General features: G+C 35.2%; 1 protein-coding gene across 4 annotated transcripts in view; it reads right to left on the bottom strand.

The window, feature by feature from the left end:
- Positions 1-19,536, bottom strand: part of PUS10 (pseudouridine synthase 10) — a 67,210-nt gene extending 47,674 nt beyond the window's left edge. Inside the window, exons 1-4 of one of the 4 annotated variants that reach the window (XM_045828527.1) lie at positions 19,354-19,536; positions 16,494-16,634; positions 13,556-13,810; positions 12,556-12,642 (exon numbers count right to left, since the gene is read on the bottom strand). In XM_045828527.1, the coding sequence (XP_045684483.1) occupies positions 12,556-12,642; positions 13,556-13,810; positions 16,494-16,619 (468 nt within the window). In that variant the 5' untranslated portion in view covers positions 16,620-16,634; positions 19,354-19,536. The other 3 variants (XM_045828525.1, XM_045828528.1, XM_045828529.1) reach the window with 3 other exon arrangements.
- Between the last annotated feature and the right edge of the window lie 170 nt (positions 19,537-19,706).

The following is a 19,706-nucleotide window of genomic DNA, read 5'->3' as shown; positions in this document are numbered from 1 at the left end:
GGTAAATTTTGTGTTCATATATATATAAAGAAAGCACATGTGGGGCATCTTAAATCTTATTTGAAAAATAAGACTTTTTTGTAAGATTTGTATAACCTGAGTTACACCATGAATAAAAATGTTATCATGCAGAAGTGCCTTAAATACATGCCTTGAAAAAAAAAGAATCATTTTGGAATACCAATCTAGTATCCTGCCTCATTACTGATTCACTCACTAGGGCATAAGTAAACATGTTCACTTCCTTGATAGCTAGAGGATTTCTGTGATGCATTCAGAAATATGATCCCAATTCTTACTAAAATCATTGTCTCATGGTTTCTGATATGAAATTATAGTGATAATACCATATGAATGTTGTATGGTCAATACACATGATAATACCCTTGCTTCACAGAAAATTTAAATTCTAGATCTGAACTGAATTCTAAATAGAAATCATTTTATATTATGATTCTTAACATAATTAAATGGCTACCCATGTTGATACCTTTGCATCAATTTCATTATTTCATTTCGTTTTGTATGCTTCAATCCACATTTAAATAAAATCTATTTTATTTTTCCCCACCCAAGTCAGATCCCCTCACATTATCTTTGCCTACATACTCACAGTAACATTTAAACAACCACTTCAGAGATAAACTGAGATTCCACCAGAAAAAAGAATCAAGAGTTTCAATCATATCAACATTTCAAAGTACTATATAAATAGCTTTTAATATAATATACAGGGTCTAGCAGAAATAGTGCCCTTTTTATTACAAAATCTTTTATTAAAAATCATCAGGATGTAATTCTTCAACATAACAATAGCACAGTCAAGCACACCACTGACATTTTAGGTGAAATGTTCAAATTAAAACTATAAATTATTATACCCATATTACTACCCTAGCAATCACAGTCAAGCAGGTGTTATGTCTGCCATACTCTGTATTACAAAAATAATATGACTCATTAATTTGTTCTTATGGAAAATACAATCATTAATAAATAATAACACAAGAATAACTTTCACACATTCTCAACAATAAACCTACTTTTGCCTACCCCTGTATGTGTATATATATTTTTTAAAATAAAAAACTCACCCTCTTCCTTCTGCCAGAACCTACTCTGAGCACTCTTGCCAATGCTGTAGAGACTGCCCTACACCCAGCTGACCTCTGACCCACTAATTATTAAACCAGAAGCTACAAGCAGTAGAAAGGAACTAGTACTGTGAAGTGACAATCCAGTGTTCAACTATGGTTTTATGAATGATTAAAGAGTCCAAATTGGTTGAAAAATATTTATCTCATTAAAAAATGGATATTTTTACAATAATCAAAATAATAACAAGGAGAAAGATACTCAGTTTTTATTAGAAAAAAGTTTCTCAGATAAACATTTCCAACTGGGCCTTGACTGGCATCTATTCTAGGAAATAGATTCCACTAGTATTGATCTTGTATTAATATTAGTGAAGAAAAACAGATTAGATTTAATTTAAAAACAGAAGATTCATAAAGGTATTCGTATTGAAATACCTTTCAATATTTTAAGAATACAACCTAATTTATAAAACAGAAGCAGGAGCAGATGCAGTACTACCATTAATCAACAATACTAATTGACGAACCTGGTCTAAAATGATTTCATTTATCTTTCCCTTTTCTTAAGGGGAAGGAAGTACTAGTCCTATTTCTCAAGAAGGAAGTTTCTTTCTTTTTTTTTTAAAGATTTTATTTATTTATTTTTAGAGAGAGAAAGGAGGGAGGGAGAGAGAGAGAGGAACATCAATGTGTGGTTGCTGGGGGTTATGGCCTGCAACCCAGGAATGTACCCTGGCTGGGAATCGAACCTGGGACACTTTGGTTCCCAGCCCGCGCTCAAGCCACTGAGCTACGCCAGCCAGGGCTAAGAAGGAAGTTTCTGATGAGTCAAAAGTGAAGTCAGATTTGTCTGACTTCAGGTGGCACCCGCCCTATTCTTGGACATTTGGACACAGATACGACAAAGGACATTGGTTGAAAGCCTATCTGGCACTCCCGCCCCCAATTATTACGGGATTTTAGCATCATAATTCATTATCACACATGCATTCCAACCTTCCTAACATCAAAAGAAAATCAAAAGTAGCTCCTTATAAAAATGACGGAAATTCCTCTATTTTAAGATATCCACTGTAATAAGATATTTAATCCAAAGCCTCTTCTACACATATTCCAATCATCTGATAGCAAAACATGAACACAAATGTGGTGGAAAAGTGCTTAAAAATGTAATTTTAATTTTATTTTCAATATTATAGTTTTAGAGAATCACCACATTGGTGGTTTATCAACATGCTTGTTAAATTATGGCTCTTGTTAAAATATTATAAGAGCTCTCATACCTTCATTTTTTTTACTAAGGATTCTTTCCCTAACTTTGAAGATGTACCATTTGAAGAAACAAAACACAACTGGAGGTCAAAACCAAGGCTATGTCTCTCCTATGAGCACAGAAACACAATAGCCCACTTTTGGTCTAACCAAATCACAATGCTGGTAGGCAGTAGGGCTTAGCTATAGTGGAAGGCATGAACTTTGGATTTGGATTGATGAGCATTTAAATCCTAGCTCGGTTATTTATTAGCAATGTGGCCTTGAGTTTCAATTTCATCATCTGTAAAACAGATAATAACACCACCTTCTTCAAGGGATTGTTATGATTAAATGAGAGATCACGTGCTGCACACAGTGTTGTACAAATACTCATCAATAAATCGTGGCAGCTCCTATACCTTGTTTTACTAAGGAAGGGGTTTTGGCTTGCTGCTCCTGAAACATAAGTACACACTGTGGTGGTATGGCTATGTCATACATAAACTACCATTCTGTATACACATATAGGTATTACATATAAACTATCATTTTATATACACGTGCATATATATATACACAAATGTTTTAGATATATGTAACTTTGCTACTATCATGAATGATTTTTCAAAAACAATAATAACTTAGTCAAATTTTCTAAGTCTAAAACACAATGGTGATATCAGAAAAAAAGGATAGTTGAGATGACTTCATGCAACAAGAGAAACCCAAATCTGAAACAGGTAGAGTCTAAATTAGAAGTTCCCTTTTTCTTAAACTTAGTCTACTAAGTAAGCCACACAGTCCTAAAAATTAATGAAAAAAAAAGTTTCTTAAGGAGCTCAACAGTTGATAACTAGCAATGTGATGTTACATTTGATAAGAAAATGGTTTTAAAGAAGAACGATTTGCTTCATCTTGTATTTCTATTAATTGTTGTATTGCCATTTCTTACTGTAAATTTTAAAGAGGTAAAATGGGATAATTCACAAGAATAAGACCATATAAACTAAAAAAAAAAAACACCTTCAAAATTTTAAGGCTGCCTGATATTTTTATCACACCCTACTACCTCTCCACTACCAACACTGGTGGATTAGCCACAGTGACCTCTTTCTTCTTGCTGCTTCCACCTGTATTTACCTGCTTCAGGCCAAGAAAGAAAAATAATCCTACAAAGTAAATATACACACCTTGTAATATTTAAACAGGCCTGAATACCTTGCCAACTGCACTCCTGAATTCAATACTGTTGTGGTGGTCTGTTAAAATCAGCCTTGCCTCTCACCCTGCTTCACCATGGCAGCTCACTCCCAGAAATGTGATTCCTTCCTTTTGCTGCATACCTCAGTGGTCTCAGGAATGGGTTCTTCTTTTAAATGGTGGACTCCCTGAGCCTATATCCCTAATAATGGGGTATTAAAGCTCTTCAACACCCACTCTGACTCCTTGACAGGTGGACTTGGGGTTGCCCATCCTCACCAGGACTTGGGTTCCATACAGACTTTGACTAATGGCATGTCACTCATCAGTTCTCCCTTGGAACATATGTCCCAGTTGTGTATCAAGAAATAGGATCCTGAACCTGCTCTCATGTCTGGTTCCATGTTCCCCCGATATAGCAGCTCTGCCTGGATTCATCACTCTGATATCCCTTAATCCCTAATTATGTTCTTGAGTGTATGGCTTAATAAGTGGAGTAGTTAAGAAAAGGCAATGCTCATATAGCCAAAGTAATTATGTAAATACAACATGCACATATATAAAAGATGAAAAGATGGTATGGTTTAAAAAATTTTCAAACAGTGTGAAGTACGGGGGCACCCCCCCAATTCCAGTAAATATGACACATTTGCCAAGTTTTGGTTTTCTCCTCTTCAAATGACCACAAGTGAGATGATTAGTGAAGTGACCCCAATATCTGTGAGGCTGCAAAAAATCATCCAAGCATGTCTTCTATCCAATTCATGGCTATTGGGGATCCATTTAACCTTCAGAGATTAAAATGGAATCACCTGACATACAAAGGTTGGGAACTCCTGGACTCTTTATCAGAGATTCTCAATAGATATGAATAGATTTACATCCAAGTTACTTAGTGATGTAGCCAGAGCTCTAACATATCACCATTTTTCACCGAGTGTCATAAAAAGCTGGGAGCCTTGTTCCACACGATTACCAAGGTTTCCTACAGATCTATGATTCTGTGATTCTAATAAGCAGACTTTCATACACTGGTGTACTCACAAGGACATGTTATTAGAGTTACCTTTTATTAGGAAGATGGGTTTGAACTGCCCATTTCCTCCAAAGGGTTTTAAAGGTTGTAGCTTGTGTATCTAAAACATTAGCAAGGTTACTATGTGCCACAACCTATTCATGAAGTATCTAGTAAAGGATCCTTGAAAGAAAGAGACAGTGAGCTCTTAATTGTGCTTGATTTTCAGTGCCTCACAACACTTTGTGAAAATATGTTTTGCATATTTTTTGGACTATTTAAGGTTTGAAGCAAGTTCTAGCCAGCTAACCTAACCAAAAATCAGGCTACAAATTTTAAAAATTCCTTAGTGCACTCAGAAAAAGTTTGTCGATTGAAGTGAACTTGAGTTGGTCTTAAATGGTGGATTAGAGAAAACAAAAACTGATTTAGGCACAGTACTTGTCACACAAAATAAAAACTGAGTCATGAAAATGAACAAAATGCAGAAAATGAACATGCTAAGTCAGGTTATTGAATAAAGACAGTGAGCTCAGGTCTCTACACACAGTATGAACTTGAAAAGTGACTCTCTGTACTGGAAGTCAAAGCAATTTCATCATATCCTGTTCTGTGAGCTAAACATAATTAGAAAAAAAAATTGCCCTTTAGAAAATGTAATCACTTCAATCAATTACAAAGGGGTAAAATTACTGGAATATCCAATTAAGAAAAATCCTAGATTAATGGCTAGGAATTTAAAAGTCCCCTTATAAGCACATGTAAAATTTTTGAATATGTGCATTTTTAGGACAAGAGTTATATTGCTTTCTTTAGATTCTTAATGAGATAATGATCCCAGACTGATTAAGAACCCACAGATTTAAGTAAAAATCCAAAGTCTTTTGAATACCCATTTGTCAGAATTTAAGGAAAAACAATTCTCTAACTATAATTTGTTACCATAGAAATGGTACTACTTTTATTTTTGGCTACTTTTCTGGGGCTGTGTATAATTACGGTACTTAGTATAAAACATGGGGATATGAAGTATAACAAATGAAAGGAAAAAAGGTTTGACCTGACAAATAAGACACCAACCATTTCAAGCTGCGTATCAGAAGTAGGTGTTTCATACAACCAAAGTAACATGTAAGAGACACTATATGTGTTTAAAGTTGCTAGAGCCCACAAACTCCCACATATTCTCCCAGAGGAGGGACCAATAAGCCAAACTAATAGTACCATATTGCCCTCTACTGGACTTCACTAGTAAAGATAAACCTAAAAGAATTAATAGGCCTTTGAAACATTTTTTCTTGTTGTTTGAAGGACTTAATGGAGTGTTCTTTTCCCACAGATGGAAGTTTAGCCTAATATTAGCACAAGTCTGGGTCATTTATTCTATGGTAATTTTAGTGAGGCAGTAACTTAATGTGGTGTAGAGGATCAATCATGAATATAAGGTAACAAAAACAACTACCATAATACTTTTCTTAAAACTATACAGAATCTCGGAGTTGAAAAGGCTACATAAAGTCTCTAGTCTAACCAACTACATGATACACACCCCTCTACATATCTGCCAAGTAGCTGCCCAGCTTGGGCTTAAACATTCTGGCGACAGAAAACTCACCAGCCCTGAAAACAGTTTATCCTGTTATGAATAATTCCTTACAGCTGAAAACTATTTCCCTTCTGATCCTCTCTCTGCAGCAGAAAACCCTTCAAATATTTAAATAGAGCAAATTACTTCCACTAAATCATAAATCCAAGTTCCCTCCAGTGGCTCCTGTGACCAGGTTTCAGATGTCCTGACCATTCTGAATGCACTCCTCTGAGTGTGCATTCATTTTTTTTTAATTGCTGCTATAACAAATTACTGTAAGCTTAGCAGATTAAAACAACACAAATGTATTACCTTATAGTTAGGTCAGAAGTCCAACATGGGTCTCACTGGGCTAAAATCACAATGTCAACAGAACTATGTTCCTTTCTGGAGGTTGTAGGCTGACAGAACCCATTTCCTTGCCTGGTCTAGCTTCTAGAGGCCACCCACATTCCTTGACTCATGGCCCCCTTCCACCATCTTCAAATCAAGCAGCATTGCGTCTCCCTGACCATTCTTCCACAATCACATCTTCCTCTGACCCTGACCCCAGCCAGGAAGGGTACTTTTAAGGACTCGTTTGATTAGATTGAATCCATACAGATAATTCAGAATAATCTCTCCATCTCAGGACCCTTAATCTTAATTACATCCATGAATCCCTCTTTAGTTTTCACATAAAGTAACATTCACAAATTCCGGAGGCTACCACAAAATGCTCTTCCATTTGTCCTTGTCCCCCCAAATGTGGAATGTTCCATCTGAATGTGGCACTCCATGAATGGCCAGCTCTGAGTAACAGAGGATTGTCACCTTCATATCTTCATACACCAGATACTGTACTTCTAAAATCTAGGCTAAAATCCAAAGAGATTATCTACATGACACCCTAATTCTTATCCGGCTATTAACTAAAACCCATAGCCTTGTCTATAAACACAATTTTTAAGCCACTCCTGCTTATCCTTTACTTGGCAGTTTTCTAAACCCAAGTATAAGAACTCATGTTTACTTCTGTTCAATTCATTTTGTTAGGTGTTCCCTATTCTTGAGATCTTTTTGGATCTCAAGTCAAACACTCAGCCTATTTGCTATACACTCAACTCTTGTCATGCACACCGGTAGTGTTTCCATTGCATCATGGATAGAAATCATCAACAGGACAAGGTATGAAAAGTGTCCTGTAACACTTCAGAAATCTGTCTAAAGTTCCATGATTCTTAAATTTCAACATGCACGTGAACTGTTGAGGGGATTCTATATGCTCCATCTCCAGAGATTCTGATTTAGGAGGTCTGAGACAAGGTGCAGCAATCAAAAACTTTCCCCAAGTAGGTTTCAAGTGGTTGCTGTGCAGAGCACATTTGCAGAAACACTGTCTAGTTCCATACCAATCATTAATCAGCTCCTTTTGGGTACAGCCAGCCAGGCACAATCCACCCGACGGTCTTCACACCCTGTTCATGTTCCTGCCACTTTCAGGAAGTTATCATGAGAAAGAAACCTAGTCTAGCTGAATTCCAGTCACACAGGTGCTACTGCATTTCTCTGCTCCACCAGTCCTGCTACCTGTAAATGGAAGAAATATGGCAGACATAATTTATTCTTAGCAAACCTGTTTGGTGTGTTGATAATCCAGATTGCCTTATTCTCAGTGCCCACAAGGTATTCTTCAGTTCCGGACCTAGAATCTTGCCAGGTTTTAGGGTCGAGCTCACGAGTTGGTACTTAACAGAACCAACTTTTCTTAACCTTTGGAAAGTTGGAACTGCCCTAACCTGTCTCCAGTCATTTGGAAAATCTATCTTTTAAAAGTTATTAAGGATCATGGACAGCAGCAAGTTCTTTCTGAATCTATCTTGGAATGTAATTCATCCAGGCCGGAATACCTGAACCCATTTTGAGAAGTTTCGCCATGTGGAGCTTTCATTCTTCCATATCAATGATCATTATACCCTTTTCAGATGAAGATGATTTTTGTTGAGAGAAAAAACAGAAGTAAAATGGGATTTACAGAGTTCTGCTTTCTCTACATCATCCATCAGCAGTATACCATCAGTTCCAAATAGCAGATCAATTCCCTCTTTCATCTCTTTCTTGATCTAAACATAATTCCAAGTACCCCAACTCTTCAAAATTCTTGCAAGTCCCTACTCATTGGAGATTTTATTTTCTAGTTGTTAGTCTTACAGATCTAAACCTCCTGCTTACGTTGGCATTAATTTGACTTAAGTTTTCCTCTTTTTTTTTTGAAACTGATCTCAGGCTGGCAAACAATTTAACTGTTAGAGTTGGATAACATATACTTAGAGACATAGAGAGTTGTTAGGCTATCTTACTACTTTTGAAATTTTATGAAATAAGAAGTCAAATAAATATATATAAATTACAAATTAATACAAATACAAATTAAATACATACAAATTAAATATATAAATGGAAAGGGGAGGGGAAAAGAGAGAGAGGAGAGGATTCCTCATTTTTTCTTCATTTTCATCGCTCAACTTTTTTATTGGCTGAGATAATTTGGTTTTAATTAAAGCCTCAATTGCACTTTCTCTGCAACTCCCAAACATTTTCCTTCATCTTCCAGCCCAGATTCCTATGTCATTTTTCTTCAACTGCCTTTCCTTTGGACTGCTTGAAATCCATCTATCAAAAGGCTAGGATATGTTCTAATTATGCCTGTTTTTCCCTTCCTATCAGAAATACAAATCTTAAAAGGTTGTTCATTGTCATTTAGGACTATATTAGTTCTGCCATCAGTCTTTAGGACAGTGATTCTCAAAGGTGGTCTTTGTGCCAACAACACCAACATCACCTATGAACTTGTTAGAAACACAAATTCATGGTCACACTGACCTACTGCATCAGAACACCTGCAGATGGGGCCCCGGGGACACTCTCCAACATGAGTCCTATGTATACCAAAGTTTGAGAGCCACTACTTTAGGAGAGGAAACTGTTCCAATTCAAAAGCTGTCAGAAATGTGCTTTTAACCAAATGTGATTTCCATCAAGTGCCTAAACACCAGGAGTCCCTCCTGCTACTGTGTACATTAACCTTGGAGACTAGTTTACATGTATAACAAATCACCTCTTCCTTTGGCCAAGGGGCAGGCAGCACACTTCCACTTCTGTATCTGTCCCATTTCTCTCATAGTATTCATTTTTTAAAAGATTTTATTTATTTATTTTTAGAGAAGGAGAAGGGAGGAAGAAAGAAAGGGAGAGAAACATCAATTGGTCACCTCCCTCGGTTGCCTCTTGTGCAGGCCCTGACGGAGGGCTGAACCTGCAACCCAGGTATGTGCCCTGACCAGGAATTGAACCAGTGACCTTTTGTTTTACTGGATGATGCCCAACCACCAAGCCGCACTGGTCAGGGCTCCCTCTTGTTCTAAATTCTACTCTAGATGGTGTCTAGCATCATTCCGCTTGCAGATTCTCAGTCCAGGTATAATTTCTTGTCATATCAAACTATTCTATCTCTCCCTTTGAGATATCTGAGTCTATAGTGAAAACATCCTTCTATTGTTACACCCAAATGGTAAACCCAAATCCAGAACGTCACCAAGGCAGTCATGAGATATTTATTCCTCTCCCTTATCACCTCAACTGTATTGTCACTCAAATGCTGTTATTGAAGGTATTGAAACTTCTAAGAATTATGTCCAACTAGTTTCCATACTCTTGTCTTTTATGAATCCCTAGATACTGCCTCCATTTATTCTGCTTACCATGTCTTACTTTATGTCTAACACAGTTTCATCAGTTAATCTACTTGTTTTTCTTCTCTTTAGTAGTATTCAGTCTAAAACTCTCCTGACCAGACCAGCTGGTTCCTCGGACAGCACACACAGGTGATGTACTCCCTCACTCCCTCCATTTTCCCAAATTCAGCAAAAGGTGATGATGATTACACTAACTGCAAGCTTTTCTTTCTAAGTTCTTAAATTAGCGCTTTTAGGATGATGATAAATAAAAACTATGACTGTAGGCAGAAAGGGATTGGAAGGGCCAGGAATGTAGGGATTAAAACAAATTGAATAGCTTGATCTTTAAAAATCCTTTACTTGAAGTCATCCATTTCCTTGGTTCTTTTGTAAGCAAGAATATAACAAACACTACCATGTTATTAAAAAATGATTTGCTTTCAATTAATATATCTTTGATCAAAATTTTCTTCTACAGAAGTGGGAAAAATTGACACAATTGTATATTCCACTCTGAATTATGAGATAATTAGTACAATTCCATGTATATTAATACATTTATTCTACACACAAATAAGTTTTAAGTTTTACAAGATCTAAATAGAAAACCACATTGTAGAAGAAACATGTCACTAATGAAGTTAGAAAATTTATATTCAAAATGCAAGAACAGTCTAAGATGTGTAATTTATTTATATTGGGGAGTGTAACAAGTAAGTTAACTGGTTTGAAAAGCAATTTATATTGAGTCTGGCCCATAACATATCTCAACACCAAAGAAGTAATAAAAGACAACAATAATAGTTATAAAACATAATAAAAGAAAATCACAAAATGAAACATAAGTACAATTTGTGCAAGAAATCTAGGTTATGAAAATAGTATGCTGTATATAAAACTGCATATTTTTGAATAATTATTATTCTTAAGAAATAAATGGGTAAAAATATATTACTTATTAGCAAGAAGGAAAACAATACGTTACTTAACACACTAACCTGTGGAAGTATTAATTCCCCCATAATAGGAATAAGTCACATATTTCTGCTAAATAGTTTAGTGACTAAAGTCAGTTACAAAAAGTTAAGTAGAATTTAAGCAGAATAATTCTGTTTTGTAAAATGGCATCTCGTGTGTCTGATATGAAATATAAGTACTTTATAAGTATTCAATAAATATTAAATGAACATTGTTAAAATCATCACATAAGTGATACATATGGACAACACAAATTTTAATGTAAAAGATATAAACTTTGAGAGGAGTTTTATGCTAAGATATATAACCACACTTGGAAAATATACAATCGTCACTTGAACAAAGCAGGGGTAAAAAGGGCACCCCGTCCTCCCGCAGTCAAAAATCTGTGGGTAGCTTCTGACTCCACAAAAACATTACTAATAGTTTACGGTTTACCAGAAGCCCTACTGATAATATAGTTGATTAACACATTTTGTATGTTATATGTATATTATATATTGTATTCTTACAATGAAGTAAGCTAAAGAAAAGATATTAAGAAACTCATAAAGAGAAAATATTTTTACAATATTTATTGAAAAAAATGTGTATAAGTGGATCTGTACAGTTCAAACCTTTGTTTTTCAAGGATCAACTGTGCTTCTTATTCCTATTTTTGTTACTCAAACACTGCAACTTTTTGTAAGTCACTTAGCTTTTGGAAGTCTGTTTCTCTCTGTGAACACTGAACCCTGAAGATGACCTATCAGTGAGACATGCTTTGATGATTGACTAGAAAATGACTTGTGTTTAGAAACCTCAATATATCCTCCCTTTTACTCTTCCATTTGCTTAGTTATCTAGTCATCAACAGAGGTACTACTTAAAACCATCTATTCTTTTTCACTTCTCAGCTCTTATCTATCATTCAACAAATTTTAAATCAGTTTTCAGCCTTTTGGGGGCTAATGAACATGCTCACCCAAAGAAAGCGACGGTATAAGACATAGTGTTCTGGTGATGCTTGGGGATTCTTAATGAAAAGATACCTTATACATAAAAATAAGTAGATATGTTTAGAACTCATTCTTATAATTTGAGATTACCAAGGCCATTCTCCTTATACTTCATGTAACAGTATTAACAAAAAGTTTTATGTTTTCATGTCAGTTTTGACACTGACATGAAAATGTTATAGTAATGACTACTTTTTTTTTTACTAACAAAGGAAAAATGTTAATGTAAAATAAACATAAGGCTATTTCCTTTTCAACCAATGACTAAAGGAAGTGACACTGTTTTATATTATACTCTAGAAAATAAGAAGGCTGACCATAATTGAAACATCTCTATCCTAGGACCATTATAAAATGTGTAGGGGTGCTTTCCCCACCCCTACACTCAAGCCTCTGCATTCCAGCTCAATTCTCAGAGAAAGATCTCTGGCCACACAGAGTTAATCTTCAATGAATGTCTTCTACTGAATGAGGACCTTTTAAAAAGATGGCAGTCCTGTGATGAATACACTTTTTTATACCAATAACTCCACTTTTCATCCATTCACTCAATATTATTAAACAGCTATAATGTAATGCTTTCAATCACTCAATAAGTAAACAAAATGTAAAACATATAATATGGTAAGGAATATCACTACATTCGTATTTTTTGAGAAACTTCTAGCAGGCATTTCACATGTAGCTTTAAGTGTGTAAATAAACTTACCTCTCTTACAGATAGCTGTGGTGGGAAGGAAACTGAAAATACCAAGTTGGTGAATTCAAATCCAGAGGCCTCAACCTTTTGGCACACCTAAAAAATCATCATATAAAAATTATTTTTTTACGCCCTGGCTGGCATAGCTCAGTGGATTGAGCTCGGGCTGTGAACCAAAGTGTCGCAGGTTCGATTCCCAGTCAGGGTACATGCCTGGGTTGCAGGCCATGACCCCCAGCAACCGCACATTGATGTTTCTCTCTCTCTCTTTCTCCCTCCCTTCCCTCTCTAAAAATAAATAAATAAATAAATAAAATCTTTTTAAAAATTATTTTTTACATATAAGAATGTATTATGTAAATTCCCAGGAATTGATAAAAATTTTGTAACAATCTTCATCACATAAACTTTTGGTTCAAGAGATGACACTGCAAAACATCCCAACTTTCCCCTTTGAGTAGGGAATTCTCATAAACGTCCTGAAATTAAATATTTGATAACCATGACCCTGAAGATTGACATCACCAAAACAGCCAGGACTCACCTGCAGAACAATCTGTTGAATGTCAAAATAGTTTTCTTTTAGGTTACCCCATAATTTAAGAAAGATTTTAAGAGGCAATACCACATTTAAACATGTACCTCCCACAAAGCTGTAATTTGTGTCTTTTCTAGACATTAATAGGTATGACTACGAAAGAACTTTCCACTTCTGCTAAGTAGCAAAAGGAAAGCTGCTATACATTTTTCAACTGAATAGCATTCATGACTGAAATAGATGAATGAATATATATTTCATTAATATTCAGGTATCATGTTGATAAAAAGGTAATTTGAGATAAAAAGGTTTTCATTTTTAAAAATAAAATAAGAAAATGTTTTAATAATCCATTAGTGTAAAACAAGTTGAAATGAATGACATTGTTCCTATAAATACAAGAATTCTAGGTCTTTAAGCTGAAAACCCCTGTATAATTGAACACATAATAACAAAAGACAGATTATTTACCTTTTTAATGAACTCTTTTTCACAGAATTCTTGAAGAATTCCAAGGCATACATTGCATACATTCAAATTTGAGGTCTTGGAAGCAATGTTTCCATCTTCAATACTGGAGACCCTTCCCTCTCCATTTTGACTCAGATTATCAATCCTGTCTTCTAATTCTTGTAGTCGAATTTTCTTGGGAGGTGGGTTTGGAACTTCCAAAATTAATTCACCTTTTTCAGTTTCCAGAAATTTCTGTAGTTCATAGAGCAACTCCTGGAAAGTTAATTTACAAAAAAAAGTAATAACCCTAAGGGTAAGATGAAGCATGAAAATAGGAATAAATATTATTATCATAGACTTATCCAATGTTGATTTATATTAATTCTAGAGCGATGAATTAATTTTGTTAGCCAGCATTGGTTTTCTGGGGAATTTAAAAGAGAATTACCTGACTTCTATAATAGATATGTGAATATTTTTTCAAAGATGTTTCATATATCAGCGAACTAAAGTCCTAAATCTGAAGCAGAAAGGCTCCATTAAGAAATATTAAAAAATGTGCCCTGGTTGGTATGGCTTAGTGGATTGAGTGCCAGCCTGCAAATCAAAGGGTTGCCAGTTCCATTCCCAATCAGGGCACATGCCTGGGTTGCAGGCCAGGTCCCCAATAGGGGCCGTGCGAGAGGCAACCACACATTGATGTTTTTCTCCCCCTCTTTCTCCCTCCCTTCTCCTCTCTAAAAAATAAATAAAATTTAAAAAAAAGAAATATTAAGAAATGTATTAATTTGGCTTGTAGTTCTAATGTGGGGTCATTCACTTGCTAATTTCAATTTAAAAGACCCTTTGATTCTAATTATTAACAAATAGACATACAAACTGACTTTCCATTATTACTAGGTGATTTAATAATCTCACAATCACTAAAACCTCATATGTACAATATTTATTTAATGTGAAATCTGAAAAATTAGACAGAGCTTAGAAGTCTATTAAGTAAAAATAATTTCAAGACGATTTACTAAACAAAGGTAAACACACTGGCAATGCTGAAATTTGGCACCATAATTACAAACAATTTATATGTATTCATCAAACGAAGCCCTCTACCATTGCACATTCTGGTTTGCCTAACTTTTGTCACCCTTTGTATTAGAATGTTAAAAGTAGCCTTCCTTTCACACCATTCTCACATTTCAATCTACTCATCCAAATACTGAGAGAATTTTTCCTCTATTTTGTCTAAATTAAAAAGGTTTTATTATTCAGTTGCTGAATATTCTTTTAAAATCACTCAGATTACAATTTACTGACTATAAAGGGAAAAGTCTTTCACTCAAATTTAATTCACTTTATTAAGACATTAGCTCTTTTATTTTATCTTTAACAAAGAAATACTCATACATCCACACACATACAGGTGTATTATGACCTACACAAATATGTTTATTATTACCTGAGATGTCTAATGTCAGTATAACATAGTACATATATATGTATGTGTACATAATATCATTATATGAATAGAACAGGTCAAAATTTAAGTACATTTTCCAAAAAAATCTTCAAATATTTTCATGTTTATTTACACAAAGCGATACAAACAAAAGTTGGTAACACTAAGTCTCTTATAAAATACATATTTTAAAACTTACAACATATGCACAGAATAATAGATTCTAATGTGTCTTTAAAAATGTGTAAGTTACACAAAACCAGGTTTATTACTTTATAGTCATAGTGTGTATAAATAAATATACACATATATTAGTCATCATAGCATATGTACCATTTCCAGTTTTCAGTGTTTTCACATACATTATTTATTAGATATTATCCCTTAAAATCCTGTGAGGTGGATGTTATCATCATTCCCAATTACAGAGGAGAAAACTGAAGATGGAAAGTGGTGGAAGTGGGATTCAAATCCATGTCTTCCAGCTCCAAATTCTAGGCTTTGGATTCAGACAGACAGTTCATATCCTAGCTTGCTCACTTAATAGCTGTGTAACTTTGGGCAGGTTGCTTAACCTCTCTGTGCCTCAGTTTCTTCATCTGAAAATAGAGACAATCATAGTATGTACTTACTACCTAATAGGTTACTATGAGGGTTATATGAGAGCTTGACATATAACAATGCTATATGAATATTAGATATAATTATTATTTCAAAATAATAGAAACAACTAATACATAGGAAAAATGACAACTATTGCTAACTCCTGGGCAATTTTTAAAAATTATAAGAAACTGAGTGTGCGTGCATGTGTGTTTGTATGTGTTTGCACTGTCTGCATAGCTATATATTTAAAGATATTATTACTATCTGCCTCTGAAAAGAACACCACTATTAGAATAAAACATATTTCATAAAATGTCATATATATTATGTGAAAGTATTCTTAAATGTCATATTCTTAAATGTCAAAGCTCTGTGTATTATCATAAATGTCAAAGACCTCTATATAACTTTTGTTGTTATTGATAGCAATAAATAATAATTTAATAGCATTTATTTCTAGAGGGTTGCAAATACCTATTTGGAAATTAAATAATACAGAAAACAGAAAATGAAAAAATGCAAACAAATCCACAATGCTTCCACTTAACAGATTTAAGGACTCTCAGACCCTCCTGTTACAACTTATTAATATCTGGTGAAAAGCACTACTTTGTGATATTTTGTTTAGATACTCTTTAGAAAAGGTCTACAAAGCATTAAATGTACCAGGGAATTGCTCCCCTAAGATTCTACTATATTAAACATCAGATGTAATCACTCAAGAAGTAACTTATATCTTTATGGTAATGTGAATTCCAAAATTAGCATTATCAGTAATTATTTTATTATAGGCTTTTAAAATTTAATGAGTTATGGATAGATACTTCCCCTCAAATGTACAGGTATTTACTTAAAAATAAAGAAAAGTTCTTAACTTTTAAAAAATGAAAATACCTTGTAGGAAAGTTTGTAAGGTGCATGAAAATCCACACCACAGAATCTGAAGATACATCTTGGACATGAACCAGTACTGAACAACAGCTGGGCCACATGCTTGTTTTCCTCAGTCAGTGGAAACATATCAAATAATTATAACTAGAAAAAGATAAAAAGTAAAACTAATAAGCATCTTTTGTGTTTTATTTTCACAGACAAATATGTATCATCACCTTTAAGGATAAAAACTATCTTTTATTTGAAAAACACTATTTTGTATTCTCCAATAATATCCCTTTCATTATATGCACACTGAAGCATAAACATGTAAGACATTTATGAGATGAATCAGATATATTTCTAATTGTCTAGGGATTCATTTAGCATTCTGCATTATGATAAAGTGCATTGATATACCTAAATCAATCAAAAGAAATAAAAACAATGAAGAACAGTTTTCTCTGAGAAGGGTACTGAAAACAAGACTACAGAGTAAAATTTTGCTTTCATTTTGTACCATTGAGTATTGTTTGAGAACACAGAGTAGTATATTCAATAAACTTTTCCTATTAGAAATTAAAAATTAGTTTGCTAGAAATAGAATAGACAAGTTTATATAATATAATACGTGACTAACCTTAGTGATAGTTAAGCAGTTACGTATTTAAAACAAATTGATGAGTGGATCCAAAAATATCAATTTTACTTTATGATATTAACTAAATGAAAAACAATTAGCAAAATAAGAAAAATCTGCTTCTTTCATGCACATGTAAAACCTCCAACAAAAACACATTAAATGCAAAATATTTTAAAGTAATTAATTACTGTCCAAAAAAATTTACTACCTTTTGCAATTTGAATAAATTCACTTAGAAACAAATACTAGAGAACAGTGGAAATCCAATATCATTCTCTTGTTGCCAGAAGGAGGGGTACTAAATTACCTAATCATTCTGTTTGGGAAAAATAGATAGTCTTCTGATTAATGAATCAGTCCATATTAAAATGAGAAACTAGCAATGTCATTGCATGGCAATGTTGTGGTATGGTATAACTGTGGCCACACGAATAAAATACAGTGGCACCTTTTAATTTGTGCAGTTTCATAATTCAAAGAACATGTTTAAAATTTGTGGGAGGATAGGCCCTGGCTGGTGTGGCTCTGTGGACTGAGCACGGGCCTATGATCCAAAGCCTCGCTGTCTTAATTCCCAGTTAGGGCACATGACTGGGTTGCAGGCTAAGTCCCCAGTAGGGGGTGGGCTAGAGAGGCAACCACACACTGATGTTTCACTCCCCCTCTTTCTCCCTCCCCTCCTCTCTCTAAAAATAAATAAATAAAATCTTTTAAAGAAATAAAAAAAAATGTGGGAGGGTGAAGCAGTTACCAAGTGCTTACTATGAAGATATGATTCTTGGAATAAGTTTGTGTTTTTCAACCCTTTAAATGCTCTAGTTGCAAGTTTCTAAACGTCTGTGGCCACATATCAAGAGCAGAGCCTTGACACAAAATAATAACTCCTCCTTTCCATTAGATAACATCAAGGATTTTATTTAATTTAGAATTAACCTTCAACTCAAAAGACAAAAAACCCTTCTTCCCCAACACATAAAGTCAAGGAGTAAGTGCTTAAAAAGGACAATTTGTATCGAAGATTTCCCTGGGGACTTAAGTTAAATAGTTTCAATAAAACATTTACTTTCTTTCCTTTGGCAAAAGACAATGTTTATTTCTCCAATAGGTTCTCTAGAAATAAAGGTATTATGCAAGGTCAATAAAAGATACATTATAATCTCTTGGCTATGAGAAGTTCCCAAACATGTTGAGAATTAGGAAACCTTCCTGAGTAGTTTGAAGGGGCCTTAAACAAAACAAAACCCTCTTAGTGTGTAATCACTTGAATGGATTTACAAACCTCTCGAATAATTTTCGCCTAGCAACAATCTAGCGACTTAAACATGTCAACATTAAAAGGAAATACGTTATGACTTAAATTTGGTTGATTCATCTTAATGTACAGCACTAAAATGATAGGATTTCCTAGAATGTCAGAAATCAGTTGTTCCATAAGAGGTTTATTGCCTTTGAAAGGAAGTCATGAGAAATGTATCCCACACAGTAAGATTTTCATTGTTGGCTACCTTTGCTAAGATTTTTGCTTTTCGTTTACGTGTTTAGTGTATGGAAAGAACTGGAACAAGTAATTGCAACAGAACCTCCTTTCTCCCCACCTTCACCCTGGTGTCAGGATCCCTAAGGGGACAGAGTCCCTTCCCCACAAACCAAGTATAACTACCCCAGTCTCTGGTTTACTGGAGAAGAGGATGAACTTTCTTTTCATCTCTCAGAATGTTACACAAACCATTCACTGCAAATAGGGAAGGAGCCGGGAATGGGAAAAGGCATCATAATGACCAGGCTGTTCACATCCCGTGATCTTTCAAAAACTCACTCTGTACTGAAGGGTGTCATTTGTCTCGAGGTGGTGAGGGTGGGGTGAGGATATCTTAAGAAGAAGGCGCTCACAACTGCATTTGGCTACCAATACACTCAGCTGTGAGATCTCCCTTACATCCAAAATGTAATCTTGAGTCTCTTTTTTGGCTAAGCAAGACCTTCCCCCTCCCTCCTCCACCCTTCGCCCCCCGCCCCCCGGCCTCGGTCAAGTCCAAGAAACTTCCCACTCACTCCTCCTTGCTAACAAAGCCGCCCCAGCAGGAAGGAAACGACCCCCTCCATCCACACCTCTCCGGCACCCAGTTGGCATACCTTCACCTCAGACTTCGCAGCCTCACCCTCATCAACGAAGCCGGAGTCTGAGATTTAACCCCTTCTGGCCCTCGGAGAGAACGGGGAAGGCGAAACACAACGCACCTATTGCGTCTAGCAATTTTGTTCCCCGAGGAAACGAGAGCTTTAGAACGAAAGTACCAGCCCCCTCTTGGGAGGGCTGAATGAACCGTCCCCTATTTGTGTGTAGAAAAATCAGTAATATTGTCTGGACTGCTGCCACACACCCCACCTGTCCCTCGGAGGTAGGAGTGCGTGGGACAGAAGTCCCGGGTAAAGCGGGACTAGTCCCAAAACTGCTCCCTAGGGTCACCGACATCTCAGACATTGTAGCCGCTACCAGAAATATCGATGAGACCCTATGTTATCCAGGAGGTTTAGAGTGTACATTCTTTCCGAGGCAAATAAAAACAGGGAGGGGGGGCATTTCTCTCCCG

Source organism: Phyllostomus hastatus, unplaced genomic scaffold (assembly GCF_019186645.2).
Source record: "Phyllostomus hastatus isolate PE091 unplaced genomic scaffold, TTU_PhHast_1.1 phas_scaffold_78, whole genome shotgun sequence".
NCBI classification, from domain to species: domain Eukaryota; kingdom Metazoa; phylum Chordata; class Mammalia; order Chiroptera; family Phyllostomidae; genus Phyllostomus; species Phyllostomus hastatus.
The sequence above is the reverse complement of the archived record's forward strand: the minus strand, read 5'-3'. Positions and strand labels throughout refer to the sequence as shown.